Below are 16,819 nucleotides of genomic sequence, written 5' to 3' on the forward strand. Positions count from 1 at the left end.
TTCCCAAAGATCCCCCGTTTGAAGGTCAGACCGCCCCCTGCAGGAGGAGAACCCGGGGACAACATGAGACCCCTGAGGACCGAGGACCCTGAGGTGCTCCAGGTGAGGAGGGGGACGCGTTACCTGAGTGCTGCCAGAACTTGATGTGCTTCATGCCGACAGAGACCAGCTTGTCCATCCTGAACGGGTTACTCTTCACCACGAAGATCTTCTCCTTGTGACCCCTGGAGGGCACAGAGGTCAGAGGTCAGAGGTCAGAGGTCAGAGGTCAGACATTATCCTGTACCTTGATATCATCTCTGTTCCTTCTGTATGAAGGTACTGATGTTCAGGTGTGATCATTAACAGGTAAGAAAGCAGCCGACCAATCAGAGGACAGCTGCTGTCAGGTGACTTTACCTGGCCTTGGCTAGTCTCTCTCCTTTCTTCCAGTCCCAGATCACGATGGAGTGAAACTCATCGATTCCCACCGAGACCAGACTCTTCCCATCGGCTGAAAGAGACAGACAAGATACATGAGGACAAGATACATGAAGACAGGATACATGAAGACAAGATACATGAAGACAAGATACATGAGGACAAGATACATGAAGACAAGAGACATGAAGACAAGATACATGAAGAGAAGATACATGAAGACAAGATACATGCAGACAAGATACATGAAGACAGGAGACATTAAGACAAGATACATGAAGGACAAGATACATGAAGACAGGATACATGAAGACAAGATACATGAAGGACAAGATACATGAAGGACAAGATACATGAAGACAGGAGACATGAAGACAAGATACATGCAGACAAGATACATGAGGACAAGAGACATGAAGACAAGATACATGCAGACAAGATACATCAGACAAGATACATGAAGACAGGAGACATTAAGACAAGATACATGAAGGACAAGATACATGAGGACAAGATACATGAAGACAAGATACATGAAGACAAGATACATGCAGACAAGAGACATGAAGACAAGATACATGAAGACAGGAGACATGAAGACAAGATACATGAAGACAAGAGACATGAAGACAAGATACATGAAGACAGGAGACATGAAGACAAGATACATGAAGACAGGAGACATGAAGACAAGATACATGAAGACAAGAGACATGAAGACAAGAGACATGAAGACAAGATACATGAAGACAAGAGACATGAGGACAAGATACATGAAGACAAGATACATGAAGACAGGAGACATGAAGACAAGATACATGAAGACAAGATACATGAAGACAAGAGACATTAAGACAAGATACATGAAGACAGGAGACATGAAGACAAGATACATGAAGACAAGATACATGAAGACAAGAGACATTAAGACAAGATACATGAAGACAAGATACATGAAGACAGGAGACATTAAGACATGATACATGAAGACAAGATACATGAAGACAAGATACATGAAGACAGGAGACATGAAGACATGATACATGAAGACATGATACATGAAGACAAGATACATGAAGACAAGATACATGCAGACAAGAGACATGAAGACAAGATACATGAAGACAGGAGACATGAAGACAAGATACATGAAGACAAGAGACATGAAGACAAGATACATGAAGACAGGAGACATGAAGACAAGATACATGAAGACAGGAGACATGAAGACAAGATACATGAAGACAAGAGACAGGAAGACAAGATACATTAAGGACAAAAGACATGAAGACAAGAGACATGAAGACAAGACACATGAAGACAAGATACATGAAGACAAGAGACAGGAAGACAAGATACATGAAGACAAGAGACATGAAGACAAGAGACACGGGGACAAGGTTGACAGGTTTCAGGGTCTACAGGTCTTGGCTCAGGTATATCACTGATGGTGTGTGTGTGTACCTGTGAACTCCAGCGCACACACTCCTCTGCTGTGGTGTCCTTTCAGCAGAGACAGACACTTCAGAGTCTGGATGTCCCACACGTGGACTGCAGGGTCTCTACCCACCTGAGGACACAGACAGCCAATCAGGATCCCTGTAAGAGAGTGTGATGGGGACATGCTGTGTTCTGATTGGTCGGCGTACCTGAGCGGAGGCGGCGTAGTCTTTGAGCGGGTGGACGTTGAGGCTGAGGATGTCGTCGTCGTGGCCCAGGTAGAACCTCTGACTGTGCTGCAGACGGTTGTAGACCACGGCGACGGCGGCCACGTGGTAGACCACCTCCCCAGACTGACTGTAGAACAGGTTGTTACGGCAGTCAAAGCCCCGGTACCTGCAGGAGACAGGAAACAGGACCGCCACAATAAAAGTCAGAGCCTTCATCCAGCTACAGCTAATGAGGTCTCTGAGGTCTATGAGGGCTCTGGATTCCTAAGGTCTATGAGGTCTCTGAGGTCTCTGAGGTCTCTGAGGGATCTGGATTCCTAAGGTCTCTGAGGTCTCTGAGGTCTCTGAGGTCTCTGAGGTCTATGAGGTCTATGAGGTCTATGATGGCTCTGGTTCCCTAAGGTCTATGAGGTCTATGAGGTCTATGATGGCTCTGGTTCCCTAAGGTCTATGAGGTCTCTGAGGTCTCTGGGTCTCTACGGTCTATGAGGTCTATGAGGTCTATGAAGTCTCTGAGGTCTCTGGATCCCTAAGGTCTATGAGGTCTCTGAGGTCTCTGAATCCCTAAGGTCTATGAGGTCTATGAGGTCTATGGGGTCCCTCTGGTCTTTACTAAGACTGAATCTTTTACCCGTGTACAAACTGCAGACGGAGACCCTCCTCAGGAGCTTTCTGCCTCTTCAGGGAACCGACCAGCTTCTTCCTCAGCTGAGGCAGGTCCTCCTTATAGACCTGCAGACAGGGGGGTCAGACAGACAGGGGGGTCAGACAGACAGGGGGGTCAGACCCACAGGGGGGTCAGACACACAGTGGGGTCAGACACACAGGCAGGTCTTGATCATGTGACTGGTTCGTATTTGGTCACCTGGCGTTCGTAGTTGGTCTGAGCTTCCTGTTCGATGTCCGAGTCCAGTTCCGGGACGTCCGACACGTCAGAGTCCGACTCCCCGCTGTTAGAGTCCGCGTACCCCTCTGAGACCAGAATGAGAAGAGTATTAATGACACCTTAAACCTGACTGCAGGTTCACCTGGTCCTGAACCAACTGACAGGACACTGAGGATCCATGAGGATCTATGAGGATCCATGAGGATCCATGAGGATCTATGAGGATCTATGAGGATCTATGAGGATTCATGAGGATCTATGAGGATTCATGAGGATCCATGAGAATCTATGAGGATTCATGAGGATCTATGAGGATCCATGAGGATCTATGAGGATCTATGAGGATCCATGAGGATCTATGAGGATTCATGAGGATCTATGAGGATCTATGAGGATCCATGAGGATCTATGAGGATTCATGAGGATCTATGAGGATTCATGAGGATCTATGAGGATCTATGAGGATCCATGAGGATCTATGAGGATCCATGAGGATCTATGGGGATCCATTAGAATCTATGAGGATCTATGAGGATTCATGAGGATCCATGAGGATCCATGAGGATCTATGAGGATTCATGAGGATCTATGAGGATCCATGAGGATCTATGAGGATCCATGAGGATTCATGAGGATCTATGAGGATTCATGAGGATCCATGAGGATTCATGAGGATCTATGAGGATCTATGAGGATCCATGAGGATCTATGAGGATCCATGAGGATCTATGGGGATCCATTAGAATCTATGAGGATCTATGAGGATTCATGAGGATCTATGAGGATTCATGAGGATCTATGAGGATTCATGAGGATTCATGAGGATCTATGAGGATCCATGAGGATTCATGAGGATCTATGAGGATCCATGAGGATTCATGAGGATTCATGAGGATCTATGAGGATCTATGAGGATCTATGAGGATCTATGAGGATCCATGAGGATTCATGAGGATCTATGAAGATCTATGAGGATCCATGAGGATCTATGAGGATCCATGAGGATCCATGATGGGACGGAGCAGTGAGCTGGTGTTTAGCTGGACGGTGTCTCAGGTACGGGATCAGGGGTCTGTGTGTTGGGGACTGATCCCTTCTTTGTGTCGGTATAACCGCCGTGGGGCTCACCTTGGAGGAGGGGCTCCAGGACGCCGTTCATGACCCCCTCAGGCAGGAACCTCCACTGGAAGACGGCGTGGTCTGCCCCCCCTGTGCTGAGGACCCACTGCAGGTCGTTGGACCAGCGGACGTTGGTCACGTGGGCCGAGTGTCCGATGTACTTCTTGAACTTGGCTCCTGTTAGAGAAGGAAGAGTCACACGGTTAGGGTTCTGAAGGGTTCCTGAGGTCACGTGGTCTAAGGGGTCTACACAGACTGACCCTTCTTCAGGCAGGGGAACCTGAAGAGCTTGACGAGGCCCAGGTCGTCCCCGGTCACCAGCACGGCGCTGCTGTAGTTGGCGTCCACGGAGTTCACGTTGGAGATGTTGGAGTATTTGGGCCAGATGCCGTTCACCTCCGTCCCAACTACACCGGTCCACGTCATCCAGTGGATCCCTTTGGCCTCCTCTTTAGGGACCAGCTTCCCCGCTGAAGGACACAAGGGGGGGTCAGAGGTCAGGGAGCAGAGTGAGACAACTTAGTCCAAGTCCAAAGTCAAGACAGGTGAGTCCCTAATCAAGTCCCAAATTTAGAAAAGTGAATACTTAATCAAGGCCATGTCCGGACAGATGAGTCCAGAGACAAGAACCCAGTCCAGAATCTTAAGTCCTGAGTCCACAGTCTGAAAAGTCAATTCTCCACCACAGACAAGTCCCAGTTCAAGTCCAGGTCTAGAGAGTAGAAGTCCCCCTGAACAGGTTAATCTCAAGTCCCCATACTCATGAGTCTCAAGTCGAGTCCCATAATGAGTCTGGACAGCTAGGTCTCAACTGAAGACCAAATCAAGTCCTACATCTAGGGTGGTGAATTTAAAGTCCAATTTCTGTCTGGAAATGAGACCCTGCTCGAGTCCTAAGTCCAGCCCCCAAGTCTAGACAATAAGAGTCCTACATAAACCCCTCATCTGGACAGCTAAGTCCAACATCAGAGTCATGGTTCTGTTTTCAGAGACCAGGATCCTCAGACTCAGGCGGTACCTGGCATCCTGTAGAAGAGCCGCTCTCCGGCGCCATCGTTGGTCTGCAGGAAGCGGCTGTCCACAGACCAGTCCAGGTGGGTGATGAAGGACGAGGACCGGCTGCACTCGCCCACCTTCTTGTAGCGCTGGGCGACGGCGTAGAGGTCCACCAGTCCGTCGTTCGATCCCACCGCCAGGAAGGAACCGTCAGGGGAGAACTTCAGCTCGTGGATCACCTCCTTCCTGTCCTTGATGTGGACCACCTCCGTCATGTCCCTGAAAAGACCGGACAGATTAGTCCTGAGGCGGGACCAGGTCTGACACTTCTGACCCTTTACAAACATGAGGAGCGGAGTTCCCCAGGGCGCCATCCCGGGTCCTCTTCAGTTTCAATAAAGCTTTATTTAAAACCTCAAGGATCCTTAAAGACAAACACAGGACTCGGTCCAGGTCCTGGACTCACCTGACCCGCAGCACCGTGAAGGACCCGTCCTTCATGCCCAGAGCCAGCTGAGAGCCGTCGTTGTTAAAGGAGACACTGCGGACCGACTCCTCCATGTTACAGCGAGCCAGCAGGGTGTGGTCCGGGAGACTCCAGAGCCTGGGGGGGGGGGGAGAGGGGGAGGTTTAATATGAGGGGGTTTTCAGGATCCTGGTTCTGCAGGTCTTTGAGTGTTTGAGTCCGACCCACCTGACCGAGCGGTCGTCGCTCCCCGTGACGGCGACCGGCTGTTTGGGGTGCAGGTCCAGCGCCCACAGCTCGCCCTCGCTGTGAGACTGCATCAGCAGGACCGGCTTGTCCCGGTCTCGGACCATGACCTCAAAGATCTCACTGTCCTGCGTCCCGGCCAGGATCCGGTCCGCCTTCCAGCACACGCTGCGGATGGACAGACCTGAGACGGAGGACAAAGTACAGGTGTTAGTCCGTCACAGGCGTTAGTCCGCCACAGGTGATCTGGACCTGATCCAAGGGGGGACACACCTTTGTATCCCTGCTCCGCCTCCCTCAGGTCGATCTTGGTGATGGGTTTGAAGTCCACGTCCCAGAGCCGGATGCAGCCGTCTCGTCCTCCTGTGGCGAACCCTTCCTCACAGGAGTGCATGCTGAAGATCCCCGCCTGAGAACAAGACCACATCAGTCCTCTGATCAGACCCTCAGACCGCTACCCGCTTCCTGTCGTGGTCTCTTAAACACCTGGTGTTGTGTGTAAAGTGTGTACATGAACTACTCGTTACCCCGTGAGCCGCCTGCACAGTCCGGATCAGAGTGATCCCCTTCCACACGTAGACGTCCCCGTTCAGAGCTCCGGAGTACGTCAGCTCCTCTTTGGCTGCAGAGACACACAGGATGGTCTGCAGGTCCCCGGTCTTCCCAAAGATCCCTCTCTTAGGGGTCAGAGCGTTCCCGCACAGAGTCCAGAACTAGACACATTAAACACAGGTTCACATACTGACACCGTCACTGAGACTCAGACCCCCAGAGACTCAGACCCCCAGAGACTCAGACCCCCAGAGACTCAGACCCCCAGAGACTTAGACCCCCAGAGACTCAGACCCCCAGAGACTCAGACACCCAGAGACTCAGACCCCCCAGAAACTCAGACCCCCAGACCCTTACAGAAGAGACATGGAGAGAACAAAGAAAGAAGGAAGGAATGAAGTAAGGAAGGAAGAAAGAAGTTAGGAAGGAAGGAAGGAAGGCAGGAAGGAAGGAGGAAAGAAGGAAGTAAAGATGTAGGAAGGAGGGAAGGAATGAAGGAAGAAATAAGGAAGGAAGGAAGGACGGAAGAAGGAATGAAGGAAGGATGGAAGGAAAGAAGGAAGAAGGAAGGAAGGAAGGAAGGAAGGAAGGAAGGAAGGAAGGAAGAAAGAAAGAAGGTGGGACTCAGACCCCCACAGACTCAGACCCCCACAGACTCAGACCCCCAGACCCTTACAGACTCACCTTGATGTGTTTGACTCCACAGCTGACCAGGCGGTTGGCTTGGAACGGATCCCAGGCCACGTCAAAGATCTGCAGCAGAGAGAGAGACCTTTACTGATATGTGACCCGGTAGATAAAAACCTGAGGACTGAGATCCTGAAGGAGGACTCGTACTCTGTCTGAGTGTCCGGTTGCCGTGGCGAGGACTCGTCCTCTCCTCCAGTCCCAAACACACAACGTGTTCTTGGCGTCCAGACCGATGGACGCTAGCCGCTGCACAACGACACAAACACGTCAGAGTCAGATCCACTTCAGGGGGTCCAGAGACCCAAAGACTCATCTACATGTAAACCAGTGACATCATCATAAAAGGGGCGTGGTCTCACCTGTCCGTCAGAGTCGAAGGCCAAACACGCGACTCCGTGCGTGTGGACGTCCCTCAGGATGGAGACGGTCTGCATGGCGTACGTGTCCCAGATACAGATGTAGGGATCCTTACCCACCTGACCCGTCGCCACCTGGATCTTATCTGGATGCATCGCCAGACTACAAGAGGGGACGGGGGACATGTTCAGGTGACATCTCGTGTCTAGACCGTACTCTATGTTCTTAACAAAGACCCAACATCAAGACCGGATCAGATCCAGTCCCCTCTTCCAGACAGGACTCAGTCTGATCTCATCTTAATCCACCATGAGCAGAGCACTTTGCAGCATTTAGCAAGTTACAGTGGCAAGGACAAACTTCCTTTAACAGGCAGAAACCTCCAGCAGGACCAGACTCATGTTAGACACACATCTGAATCTGAGACCGTGTTGGAGAGAGGGATAGAGGGAGATGAAGAGAGAGAGAGAGATGATAGTGGGGAGACGGATAGTAGTAGTTGTAGCAGCTGGAGTCTGGACCACGTCCACAGCAGCAGAGATCCAGAGGAACCTACGAGACAAGGGAGCTCAGGGACTCCAGAAAGGTCTATGGTTAGTAACTTTAATGGGACAGGAAGAGTTAAAGTGAGAGACAGGCAGAGAGAGGAGAGAGAGGGAAAGACAGGATCCCAGTGTGGCAGTCTAAGCCTATAGCAGCATAACTAAGACCTGGTCCAAGCCTGATCCAGCTCTAACTATAAGCTTTATCAAAAAGGAAAGTTTGAAGCCTACTCTTAAAAGTAGAGAGGGTGTCTGCCTCCCGGACCCTGACTGGTAGATGATTCCAAAGGAGAGGGGCCTGATAACTGAAGGCTCTACCTCCCATACTACTTTTAGAGACTTTAGGTACGATGAGCAGGCCTGCATGTTGGGAGCGTAGGGGTCTAGGAGGGGTAACAGGGCGCTATGAGGTCTTTAAGGTCTGAAGGGGTCTGATCATTCAGAGGTCTGTAGGTCAGGAGAAGGAGTTTAGATTCTGGTCTAGATTTTATGGGGGGCCAGTGTAGAGATCTGCTCTCTGATCCTGGTTCTAGTCAGTCCTCGAGCTGCAGGGTGACCTCATCACTGTGACCTTATCACTGTGACCTCATCACTGTGACCTCATCACTGTGACCTCACAGACACGTGTGCTGAGCTGTGATTGGCTGACAGAGCATGTTTTAGTTTCTGGTCAGGCAGAGCAAAGCATGCTGGGAGACATCAGCTTGTCTTCATCGTCAGCGTTTTCCCCGCCGGCTGTCAGCTCCCATCAGGCCACAGGGCTGACACGCCCCCCCTCCGTCCCCCCCATGGCGTGTGATCTGGTCCCGGTCTGGTCCCAGCCTGGTCCCTGGGGGGGCAGGTAAAGGAGCATTCCTCTGCTCCTGGTGGGATTAAATAATCCGACCCTGCACTCAGATTAAACAACGTCCAATCTGAAACCTTGTTTTTAAGATTCAACAACACGACCCCGTCAGGGCGAGGTCATCCTGAGGCTCCGCCTGCCTCGCTGTGATTGGACGGGACTGCTCAGCTGGCAGCTCGATTGAGCCAATCACAGAGAAGCAGACGGAACACACAGCTGATCACCTGACACAGGTCAGAGTGTGACGGTGCGTTTAGGGACACTCGGACATCTAAGGACCCAGGACCGTGAAGACCCTAAAGTCTGACCCTCCGTCTCAGTCCTCGGGCCTCAGGGGACAGAACCACATCAGTCTGTTTGGTGAGGATGAAGTCCCTGATGAAGGGGGGTCGGTCTACCTGCACAGACTGAGGTAGACCTCAGTCTTTCTACCTGAGCTGGATCACATCAGATCACAGGGAGACCAGGACGAGAACATAACGAAACAAAGCAGAACAGATCAAAGTAGAATAGATCAAAGCAGAATAGATCAAAGCAGAATAGATCAAAGCAGAATAGAACGGAACAGATCAAAGCAGAACAGAACAAAGTAGAATAGAACAGAACAGATCAAAGCAGAATAGATCAAAGCAGAACAGATCAAAGCAGAATAGAACAGAACAGATCAAAGCAGAATAGATCAAAGCAGAACAGATCAAAGCAGAATAGATCAAAGCAGAATAGATCAAAGCAGAATAGAACGGAACAGATCAAAGCAGAACAGAACAAAGCAGAATAGAACAGAACAGATCAAAGCAGAATAGATCAAAGCAGAACAGATCAAAGCAGAATAGAACAGAACAGATCAAAGCAGAATAGATCAAAGCAGAACAGAACAAAGCAGAATAGAACAGAACAGATCAAAGCAGAATAGATCAAAGCAGAATGACAACAGTGATTAATTGTAGACAGAAGCAGAGACACCAGGGACTAAAGGAGTCCGTCACATGTCCCCTGTGTTCCTCACCTGATGATGTCATCGTTGTGTCCCAGGTAGAACTTCTGGGTGTGTTCTCGGGTGTTGTAGACCACGCCCACCCCGGCCACGAAGTAGACCACCTCCTTCCCCGCGGTGTAGTACAGGTTGTTCCGACACTGGTGACCTCGGTACCCGTGGATCCACTCCAGCCTGAGCTGGCAGCGCGGCGCCGTCTTATCCGACATCTCAGACCTGGAAACCCACAATCAGTGTCCCCGCGGGTCAGACCAGGAAGTGAGACGAGGTTTGAGATCTGACACGCAGTCGAGGTCCTGCTGCTCCTAACACATCTCTGTAGTCTCTCTAACACTGACACATCCAACTACATGTCCCATGATTCAACGCTCCATCCTCAGAGTCAGGAAACACACTCTGCAGGACTCATGAGGACTGGATCCTCTTAAACCTCTGTGAGGAGGGTGGACCCTTAAACCCTGCAGGTCTCACCTTTAAAGAGGACTACCAGAGGATTATCTCAGGGTCTACTTTGTGCCCGGGTGCAAAGGGTCTAAGGGTCACAGGGTCAAGGTGGGTCAGGGAATCTCAAACTCCACTCTGAGGCGGTTCAGACATGAAGGGGGCGCCTGGGTCAGGAGGGCTGCTGGGGGTTTACAGGTGATGAGGATCAGGATGAGGATGTGGACAACCTCACACCCTCATCACTGACAGCCTGTTCAGAGCCGACCCACGAGGCTCACAGAGACGTGGACCTGGTCTCAGTATGGAGGAGGATCAGACTGGATCTGAGGACCTGGTCTCAGTATGGAGGAGGATGAGACTGGATCTGGGGACCTGTTCTCAGTATGGAGGAGGATGAGACTGGATCTGGGGACCTGGTCTCAGTATGGAGGAGGATCAGACTGGATCTGAGGACCTGGTCTCAGTCTTAAGTCTCCTTAAAGGATCTGAATGTGAGACCCTGTTAGCATCAGAGCTAATGGTGGTCCCTGCTGGACTCAGATGACAGCTACGGATCCCTGCAGGGTCAGTTCTCATAAATGTGCTTTCTGCTGGAGACCCGTTTAACGGACTAAGAATCCGGACCAGAACCCCCTGGAGGTTAAAGGACCCTGCAGGGGGGTCTACATGTGTCCAGAGAAGGTCACTATGAGACAGATCCTCTGATCGGACCACATGTCTGACTGAGGGATCCTGATCGATCAATGAGGACCCGGTTCAGCCCCTCGGACCTGGGCTCCGTGAGGACAGATCAGGACCGACCCTTTAAAGCAGACCTGGACCCTCTGAGACTGGAATCACGTTAAATCCTCCCGGACTGCAGCCGCCGTCTAAACCCGAAGATTAGAGTCCGCTAGTCCGCATCCAGGACAAAACCCGCATCCCGACCTCCAGAGACCCAGTCCGGCAGGGGGACTCTCTGACCCGGCAGAGTCCTGCAGCAGCTCCCCGGATCACAAACACACATTTAACATGCAAAACATGATGAAGGAGAGTCTGGACCAGGTCTGGACAGGGACGGGAATCCCAGGATCACCGAGCGCCGGCACTTCCGGTTATGGATTTCAAAATAAAGTGCTCATACTAATGTTCCTCTAAGACCCTTAAATACACACAACAGGGGGGTCAAGGTTTAGACTTTAATCAGGTCCACATAACCCATACCGTGTGTGTGTGTGTGTGTGTGTGTGTGTGTGTGTGTGTGTGTGAGGGTGTGTGTGTGTGTGTGTGTGTGTGTATGTGTGTGTGTTAGTGTATGTGTGTGTGTTAGTGTTTTAGTGTGTGTTTATGTGTGTGTGTGTGTGTGTGTGTGTGTGTGTGTTAGTGTTTTAGTGTGTGTTAGTGTGTGTTAGTGTATGTGTGTGTGTGTTAGTGTATGTGTGTGTGTGTGTTAGTGTATGTGTGTGTGTGTGTGTGTACATCGAGCCTCGCTCAGTATATTTTATTTTGAAGGCCGCTGCCTCTGCTTCCGATCTGTTTCGCACTCAGCTGCGCGCGCTTCCCGCTTGTCAGGTCGGTTTGATGAGTCCTCAGAGAGCATGATGGGAGATGTAGTTTACTGGCTGACAGCTGACAGCCGGGCTCCTGTGAGCCCCTCGGCTGCTCGGAACCTGCTGGATCCAGGTCTTTATGTTAGAATCAGACTCTCTCTGGTAAGCTAACACTAGCTTAGTTAGCTAACAGGCTGTAAGACAACATGTGACTAAAATCAACAGAAACTTTACATGTGTGTGAAATGATTTATAACTGTACACCTGGCCCCCTGTCTGACTCCTCCTCCTGTATGACCCCGCCCCCTATATAACTCCTCCCCTATCTAACTCCGCCCCCTCTTCCTGCTGTGTTTCTACATGGGACCATCATTCACTAAATGAACATCACTCTGTGTGAAGAAGAAACTAGATCTTCTGTTCATACCAGGAGACGCCCCCTGCTGGACATTACACTTAGAATGAGATCAAAGCATAATGAGATCAAGGCAATAGAATGAGATCAAAGCAATAGAATGAGATCAAAGCAACAGAATGAATGAGATCAAAGCAAAAAAATGAGATCAAAGCAATAGAGAGAGATCAGAGCAATATAATGATATCAAAGCAATAGAATGAGATCAGAGCAATAGAATTAGATCAAAGCAATAGAATGAGATCAAAGCAACAGAATGAATGAGATCAAAGCAAAAAAATGAGATCAAAGCAATAGAGAGAGATCAGAGCAATATAATGAGATCAAAGCAATATAATGAGATCAAAGCAATAGAATGAGATCAAAGCAATAGAATGAGATCAAAGCAATAGAGAGAGATCAGAGCAATATAATGAGATCAAAGCAATAGAATGAGATCAGATCAATAGAATGAGATCAAAGCAATAGAATGAGATCAAAGCAATAGAATGAGATCAGAGCAATAGAATGAGATCAAAGCAATATAATGAGATCAAAGCAATATAATGAGATCAGAGCAATAGAATGAGATCAAAGCAATAGAATGTGATCAGAGCAATAGAATGAGATCAAAGCAATAGAATGTGATCAGAGCAATAGAATGAGATCAAAGCAATAGAATGATATCAAAGCAATAGAATGTGATCAAAGCGTGAACAATGTGAACAATAAACCAGGACCAGAGACACTGAGAGTAAAGTTTAAAAGCTTTAATGACATCGCACATATTTAACAGAGAGAGAGAGAGAGAGAGATAGAGATAGAGAGAGGGAGAGAGAGAGAGGGAGTGAGAGAGAGAGAGGGAGAGAGAGAGGGAGGAGAGAGAGAGAGAGAGAGAGAGAGAGAGAGAGAGAGGAGAGAGAGAGAGAGAGAGAGAGGGAGAGAGAGAGAGCTTCTACAGGTGCAGTTTCATACATGAGAAAGCCTTGATGGTCTGAGTTGGATATGTTCTCAGACTCTTCATTCCTATAGATGTCGATCTGATTGTGCAGTAAGATGGCGTTAACTTCCATACATGACGATAGATATACAGACGCAGAGCAACACGAGTATCAAAGAGCAGAACCTCAACGCAGCGCCGCCACGAGCCGACCACGAGCAAGCAACCTTCGGCCGTACCCGCCACCGTCCACCGCCTCAGAGTGAGCACGCACTCCTCTCCGCCCTCTGACGTCCGAACGAAGGAAGGGTAAAAAAGAGGAGAAGTGTCTCAGGCCTGGAGCCTGACGGATCATGCACGTGAACTACATCGCCTCCTCCTCCCAGCTGATTGGCTGTTCTCAAGTCGTAAACACAAAGTCTGTCGGAAACAGGAAATCATAGGAAACAAAACAAAAAGCACTATTGGTCCAATTTCTCAACGGCAGAGGAAGAACGGGTCTCTGAAGACCGCCCCACAAGGAGGGGGACTAATCCAGACCGGCTCCAACGAGTAGAAAACAACCTGACGAAGAATAGAAACCAAAGAAGAAGAATGAGAGCGTGGTCGCTGACGCCACGAGAGAGAGAGAGCAGCGGGGACGCCGTGAGGACACCGCGTCACCGCCGCCCTCGCTCTCTGGCTCCGCCTCCCCGCCGACCACACGCAGAAACACAAAGGTATAAAAAACTGCATCGAGGACGAACAAACACCATCAACGCTGCGCTTTGGTGAAACTGTTCCTCGCCTGAGCTCAGACGCCTCCTCCTCACTGGCTGATCGGCGATGACATCACTATGATGTCATGATTCATCTTTAAGTTAACCCACACGATGAACGCAGATCCTCCTTCAGGGAGCGCTCACTCTGCTACGACTCCAACGGACGGATGAGTCACCAGAGGACGTCACAGATCGTGGTTTGGCAGTTTATCTCTGCGGACGGCGTGCTGCAGACGGCGTGCTGCAGACGGCGTGCTGCAGACGGCGTGCTGCAGACGGCGTGCTGCAGACGGCGTGCTGCAGACGGCGTGCTGCAGACGGCGTGCAGCAGACGGCGTGCTGCTGACGGCGTGCTGCAGACGGCGTGCTGCAGACGGCGTGCTGCAGGCGACTTGCAGCAGGCGGCGTGCTGCAGGCGGCGTGCTGCAGGTGGCGTGCTGAAGACGGCGTGCTGCAGACTTCAGGATAATTTAAGGTCGTTATAGGAACAGGAAGTGAAGGAGGAGTGACGGCTGTGAGTCTAACTTCATGGAGGTGTTTTAGGAGCGAGGTGAGACCTCCATAAAGCCAGAGTCCGGTCTCAGGAGGACTGAGGCTCAGGTTCCAGTTCTGTGGTGGTCCAGCAGGGGGCAGTAGATAAAGTAAAGAAGCTAAATGTGACGTCTCAGAGTCCGTTTCACCAAAGCGCGGCCCGCTCTCCTCTCTACTGCTTCTTCTTGAACAGACTGAAGCGTTTCTCCTTCTCCTTCTCTTTGTCCTTCTCTCTCTTCCCGGGACTCGACTCCGTGGTGAGCGTGACGGTGGCCGGCAGCGTCTGAGCGCGCCCGGACACCGGCGTGCCGGGGTGGCTGCCCTGAACGTCGGCGTGGTCGGTGGTAGCGTTCAGGATGGCCTGGATCCAGGTGCTCATCTCCTCCTGGGGGGGGCGACAGGCACAGGTAAACAAACAGGTAAACAAACAGGTAAACAAAAGTAAACAAACAAGTAAACAAACAGGTAAACAAACGTAAACAAACAGGTAAACAAAAGTAAACAAACAGGTAAACAAACAGGTAAACAAACAAGTAAACAAACAGGTAAACAAACAAGTAAACAAACAGGTAAACAAACAGGTAAACAAACAGATAAACAAACTGGTAAACAAAGTGTGTCATGGTGTTTATTTACTCGTACAGAAACTTGCTTCCATTCCTAAAGACCTTTGACCTTAAATGACCTTTGACCTTAAATGACCTTCGACCTTAAATGACCTCTGAACGCTCAGATGAAACATTTGGACGTCAGGGATAAAAAGTAATAGATTCAAAAGGACAAAGGAGGACAGAGAACTGAGGGTGGAGGACTGAGGGTGGAGGACTGAGGATGAAGGACTGAGGGTAAGGGCTGAGAGTGGAGGACAGAGGACTGAAGGTGGAGGACAGAGAACTGAGGGTGGAGGATTGAGGATGGAGGACTGAGGGTGGAGGACTGAGGGTAAGGGCTGAGAGTGGAGGACAGAGGACTGAAGGTGGAGGACAGAGGACTGAGGGTGGAGGACTGAGGGTGAAGGACTGAGGGTGGAGGACTCAGAGTGGAGGACTGAGGGTGGAGGACTGATGGTGAAGGACTGAGGGTGGAGGACTGAGGGTGAAGGACTGAGGGTGGAGGACTGAGGGTGAAGGACTGATGGTGGAGGACTGAGGGTGGAGGACTGATAGTGGAGGACTGAGGGTGGAGGACTGAGGGTGGAGGACTGAGGGTGGAGGACTGAGGGTGAAGGACTGATAGTGGAGGACTGAGGGTGAAGGACTGATAGTGGAGGACTGAGGGTGGATGACTGACACCCTGCTCCTCCACCCTCACACACACCTTTAGACCAGGGACACACTCACCTCGTCTTTGGCTTGGAACAGGTACTCGTTTCCATCAGTGAGTCTGAAACCACAGAAGAAGAAGACAGTCAGGTCACAGGGACAGGAACACACCAGGACCAGGTCCAGGTCCAGACTCAGGTAGACCTGAGACTCACCTGAGTTTGAAGACGTGTTTCTTCTTCTTGTACTCTGAGGCTATGTCACAGGTGGCCTCCTTCAGACTGATGGGGACCTCGTTGTGGTAGGGGACTCCCTGAGCCGCCGCCTTGCTGTCCTTGTAGAAGCCCACTTCCTGGTTGTTGATGACGCAGTACACATTGTGCCACGACCTGCCAATCACAGAGCGGCACGGTCACATGACGGGGGCGGGGCAGAGTGAGGGGTGTGGTGCGGAGGAGGAGGATCTTTGTTACCTGTTGGACGCCTTCTTGTTGTGCGCCTCCAACTCGTGTTTGCGGTGCAGGAGCCCCTCCAGCAGGGAGGACGAGTCCTGGTTCTTGGAGGGCAGCGTGGAGGACTGGCTGGTCTTGCTCTTCCTGCCGGAGGTCGGTGACGCTCCTGGACTCGGCTCCTTCGAGCTGCGCTCAGCAACGCCGTTCACCAGCTCGCCGCCGTCCACGCCGTCCTGAGGGAGGAGCACACAGGGACATTAAATATGAAGAGGTCTCACTCTGAGGGTCCCTGAGGGTTCACCTGACCCTGCAGAGTCTGAGGATCTCTGCAGGTTCAGACCGACCCTGCAGAGTCTGAGGATCTCTGCAGGGTCAGTCTGAAGGTGAGACTCTTAAACCTGAGGGGCACTGACCCGAGGAGAGTCCTGGTCTGAAGGCACTCCGTTCTCAGTGATGGTCCCGCTGCAGAGAGAGAAACAGTCAGTTAGAAACACGCCTGCAGTTCTGCTGAGTGACCTCTGAGTGACCTCTGAGTGACCTCTGAGTGACCTCTGAGACACAGGATGACCTCTGACCTCTGTTGCTGCTGAGGCTCCTCCTGCAACACCACGACGGGCTCTGGGGTCGGAGGCTTCCTCAGCCGCTCCTCTTCCTCCTGCATCCTCCTCACCTCCAACAACTCCAGCTGAACACAGAGAGAGCCTTCATCATCACCATCATCATC

The 16,819-nt window shown here is 50.8% G+C and overlaps 2 protein-coding genes across 2 annotated transcripts in view; both read right to left on the reverse strand.

The window, feature by feature from the left end:
* The window catches only part of LOC117808550 (echinoderm microtubule-associated protein-like 6), a 24,673-nt gene extending 13,359 nt beyond the window's left edge, over nucleotides 1-11,314 (reverse strand). Inside the window, exons 1-19 of the mRNA XM_034678267.1 lie at nucleotides 10,640-11,314; nucleotides 9,795-10,598; nucleotides 7,405-7,564; nucleotides 7,193-7,291; nucleotides 7,040-7,108; nucleotides 6,331-6,516; nucleotides 6,077-6,212; nucleotides 5,786-5,987; nucleotides 5,558-5,695; nucleotides 5,114-5,370; nucleotides 4,356-4,565; nucleotides 4,105-4,272; nucleotides 2,956-3,062; nucleotides 2,722-2,822; nucleotides 2,070-2,256; nucleotides 1,885-1,990; nucleotides 400-493; nucleotides 124-224; nucleotides 1-37 (exon numbers count right to left, since the gene is read on the reverse strand). The exon at nucleotides 1-37 is cut by the window's left edge and continues 166 nt beyond it. Of these exons, the coding sequence (XP_034534158.1) occupies nucleotides 1-37; nucleotides 124-224; nucleotides 400-493; nucleotides 1,885-1,990; nucleotides 2,070-2,256; nucleotides 2,722-2,822; nucleotides 2,956-3,062; nucleotides 4,105-4,272; nucleotides 4,356-4,565; nucleotides 5,114-5,370; nucleotides 5,558-5,695; nucleotides 5,786-5,987; nucleotides 6,077-6,212; nucleotides 6,331-6,516; nucleotides 7,040-7,108; nucleotides 7,193-7,291; nucleotides 7,405-7,564; nucleotides 9,795-9,991 (2,555 nt within the window). The 5' untranslated portion in view covers nucleotides 9,992-10,598; nucleotides 10,640-11,314. The remainder of the gene's footprint in view (nucleotides 38-123; nucleotides 225-399; nucleotides 494-1,884; nucleotides 1,991-2,069; nucleotides 2,257-2,721; nucleotides 2,823-2,955; nucleotides 3,063-4,104; nucleotides 4,273-4,355; nucleotides 4,566-5,113; nucleotides 5,371-5,557; nucleotides 5,696-5,785; nucleotides 5,988-6,076; nucleotides 6,213-6,330; nucleotides 6,517-7,039; nucleotides 7,109-7,192; nucleotides 7,292-7,404; nucleotides 7,565-9,794; nucleotides 10,599-10,639) is intronic.
* A 1,590-nt stretch (nucleotides 11,315-12,904) lies between these two features.
* LOC117808551 (spectrin beta chain, non-erythrocytic 1-like) overlaps nucleotides 12,905-16,819 on the reverse strand; it is a 25,435-nt gene continuing 21,520 nt past the window's right edge. Inside the window, exons 23-28 of the mRNA XM_034678268.1 lie at nucleotides 16,671-16,797; nucleotides 16,509-16,557; nucleotides 16,117-16,328; nucleotides 15,859-16,032; nucleotides 15,722-15,764; nucleotides 12,905-14,766 (exon numbers count right to left, since the gene is read on the reverse strand). Of these exons, the coding sequence (XP_034534159.1) occupies nucleotides 14,554-14,766; nucleotides 15,722-15,764; nucleotides 15,859-16,032; nucleotides 16,117-16,328; nucleotides 16,509-16,557; nucleotides 16,671-16,797 (818 nt within the window). The 3' untranslated portion in view covers nucleotides 12,905-14,553. The remainder of the gene's footprint in view (nucleotides 14,767-15,721; nucleotides 15,765-15,858; nucleotides 16,033-16,116; nucleotides 16,329-16,508; nucleotides 16,558-16,670; nucleotides 16,798-16,819) is intronic.

This window comes from Notolabrus celidotus, unplaced genomic scaffold (assembly GCF_009762535.1).
Source record: "Notolabrus celidotus isolate fNotCel1 unplaced genomic scaffold, fNotCel1.pri scaffold_123_arrow_ctg1, whole genome shotgun sequence".
In the NCBI taxonomy this organism is placed as follows: Eukaryota; Metazoa; Chordata; class Actinopteri; order Labriformes; family Labridae; genus Notolabrus; species Notolabrus celidotus.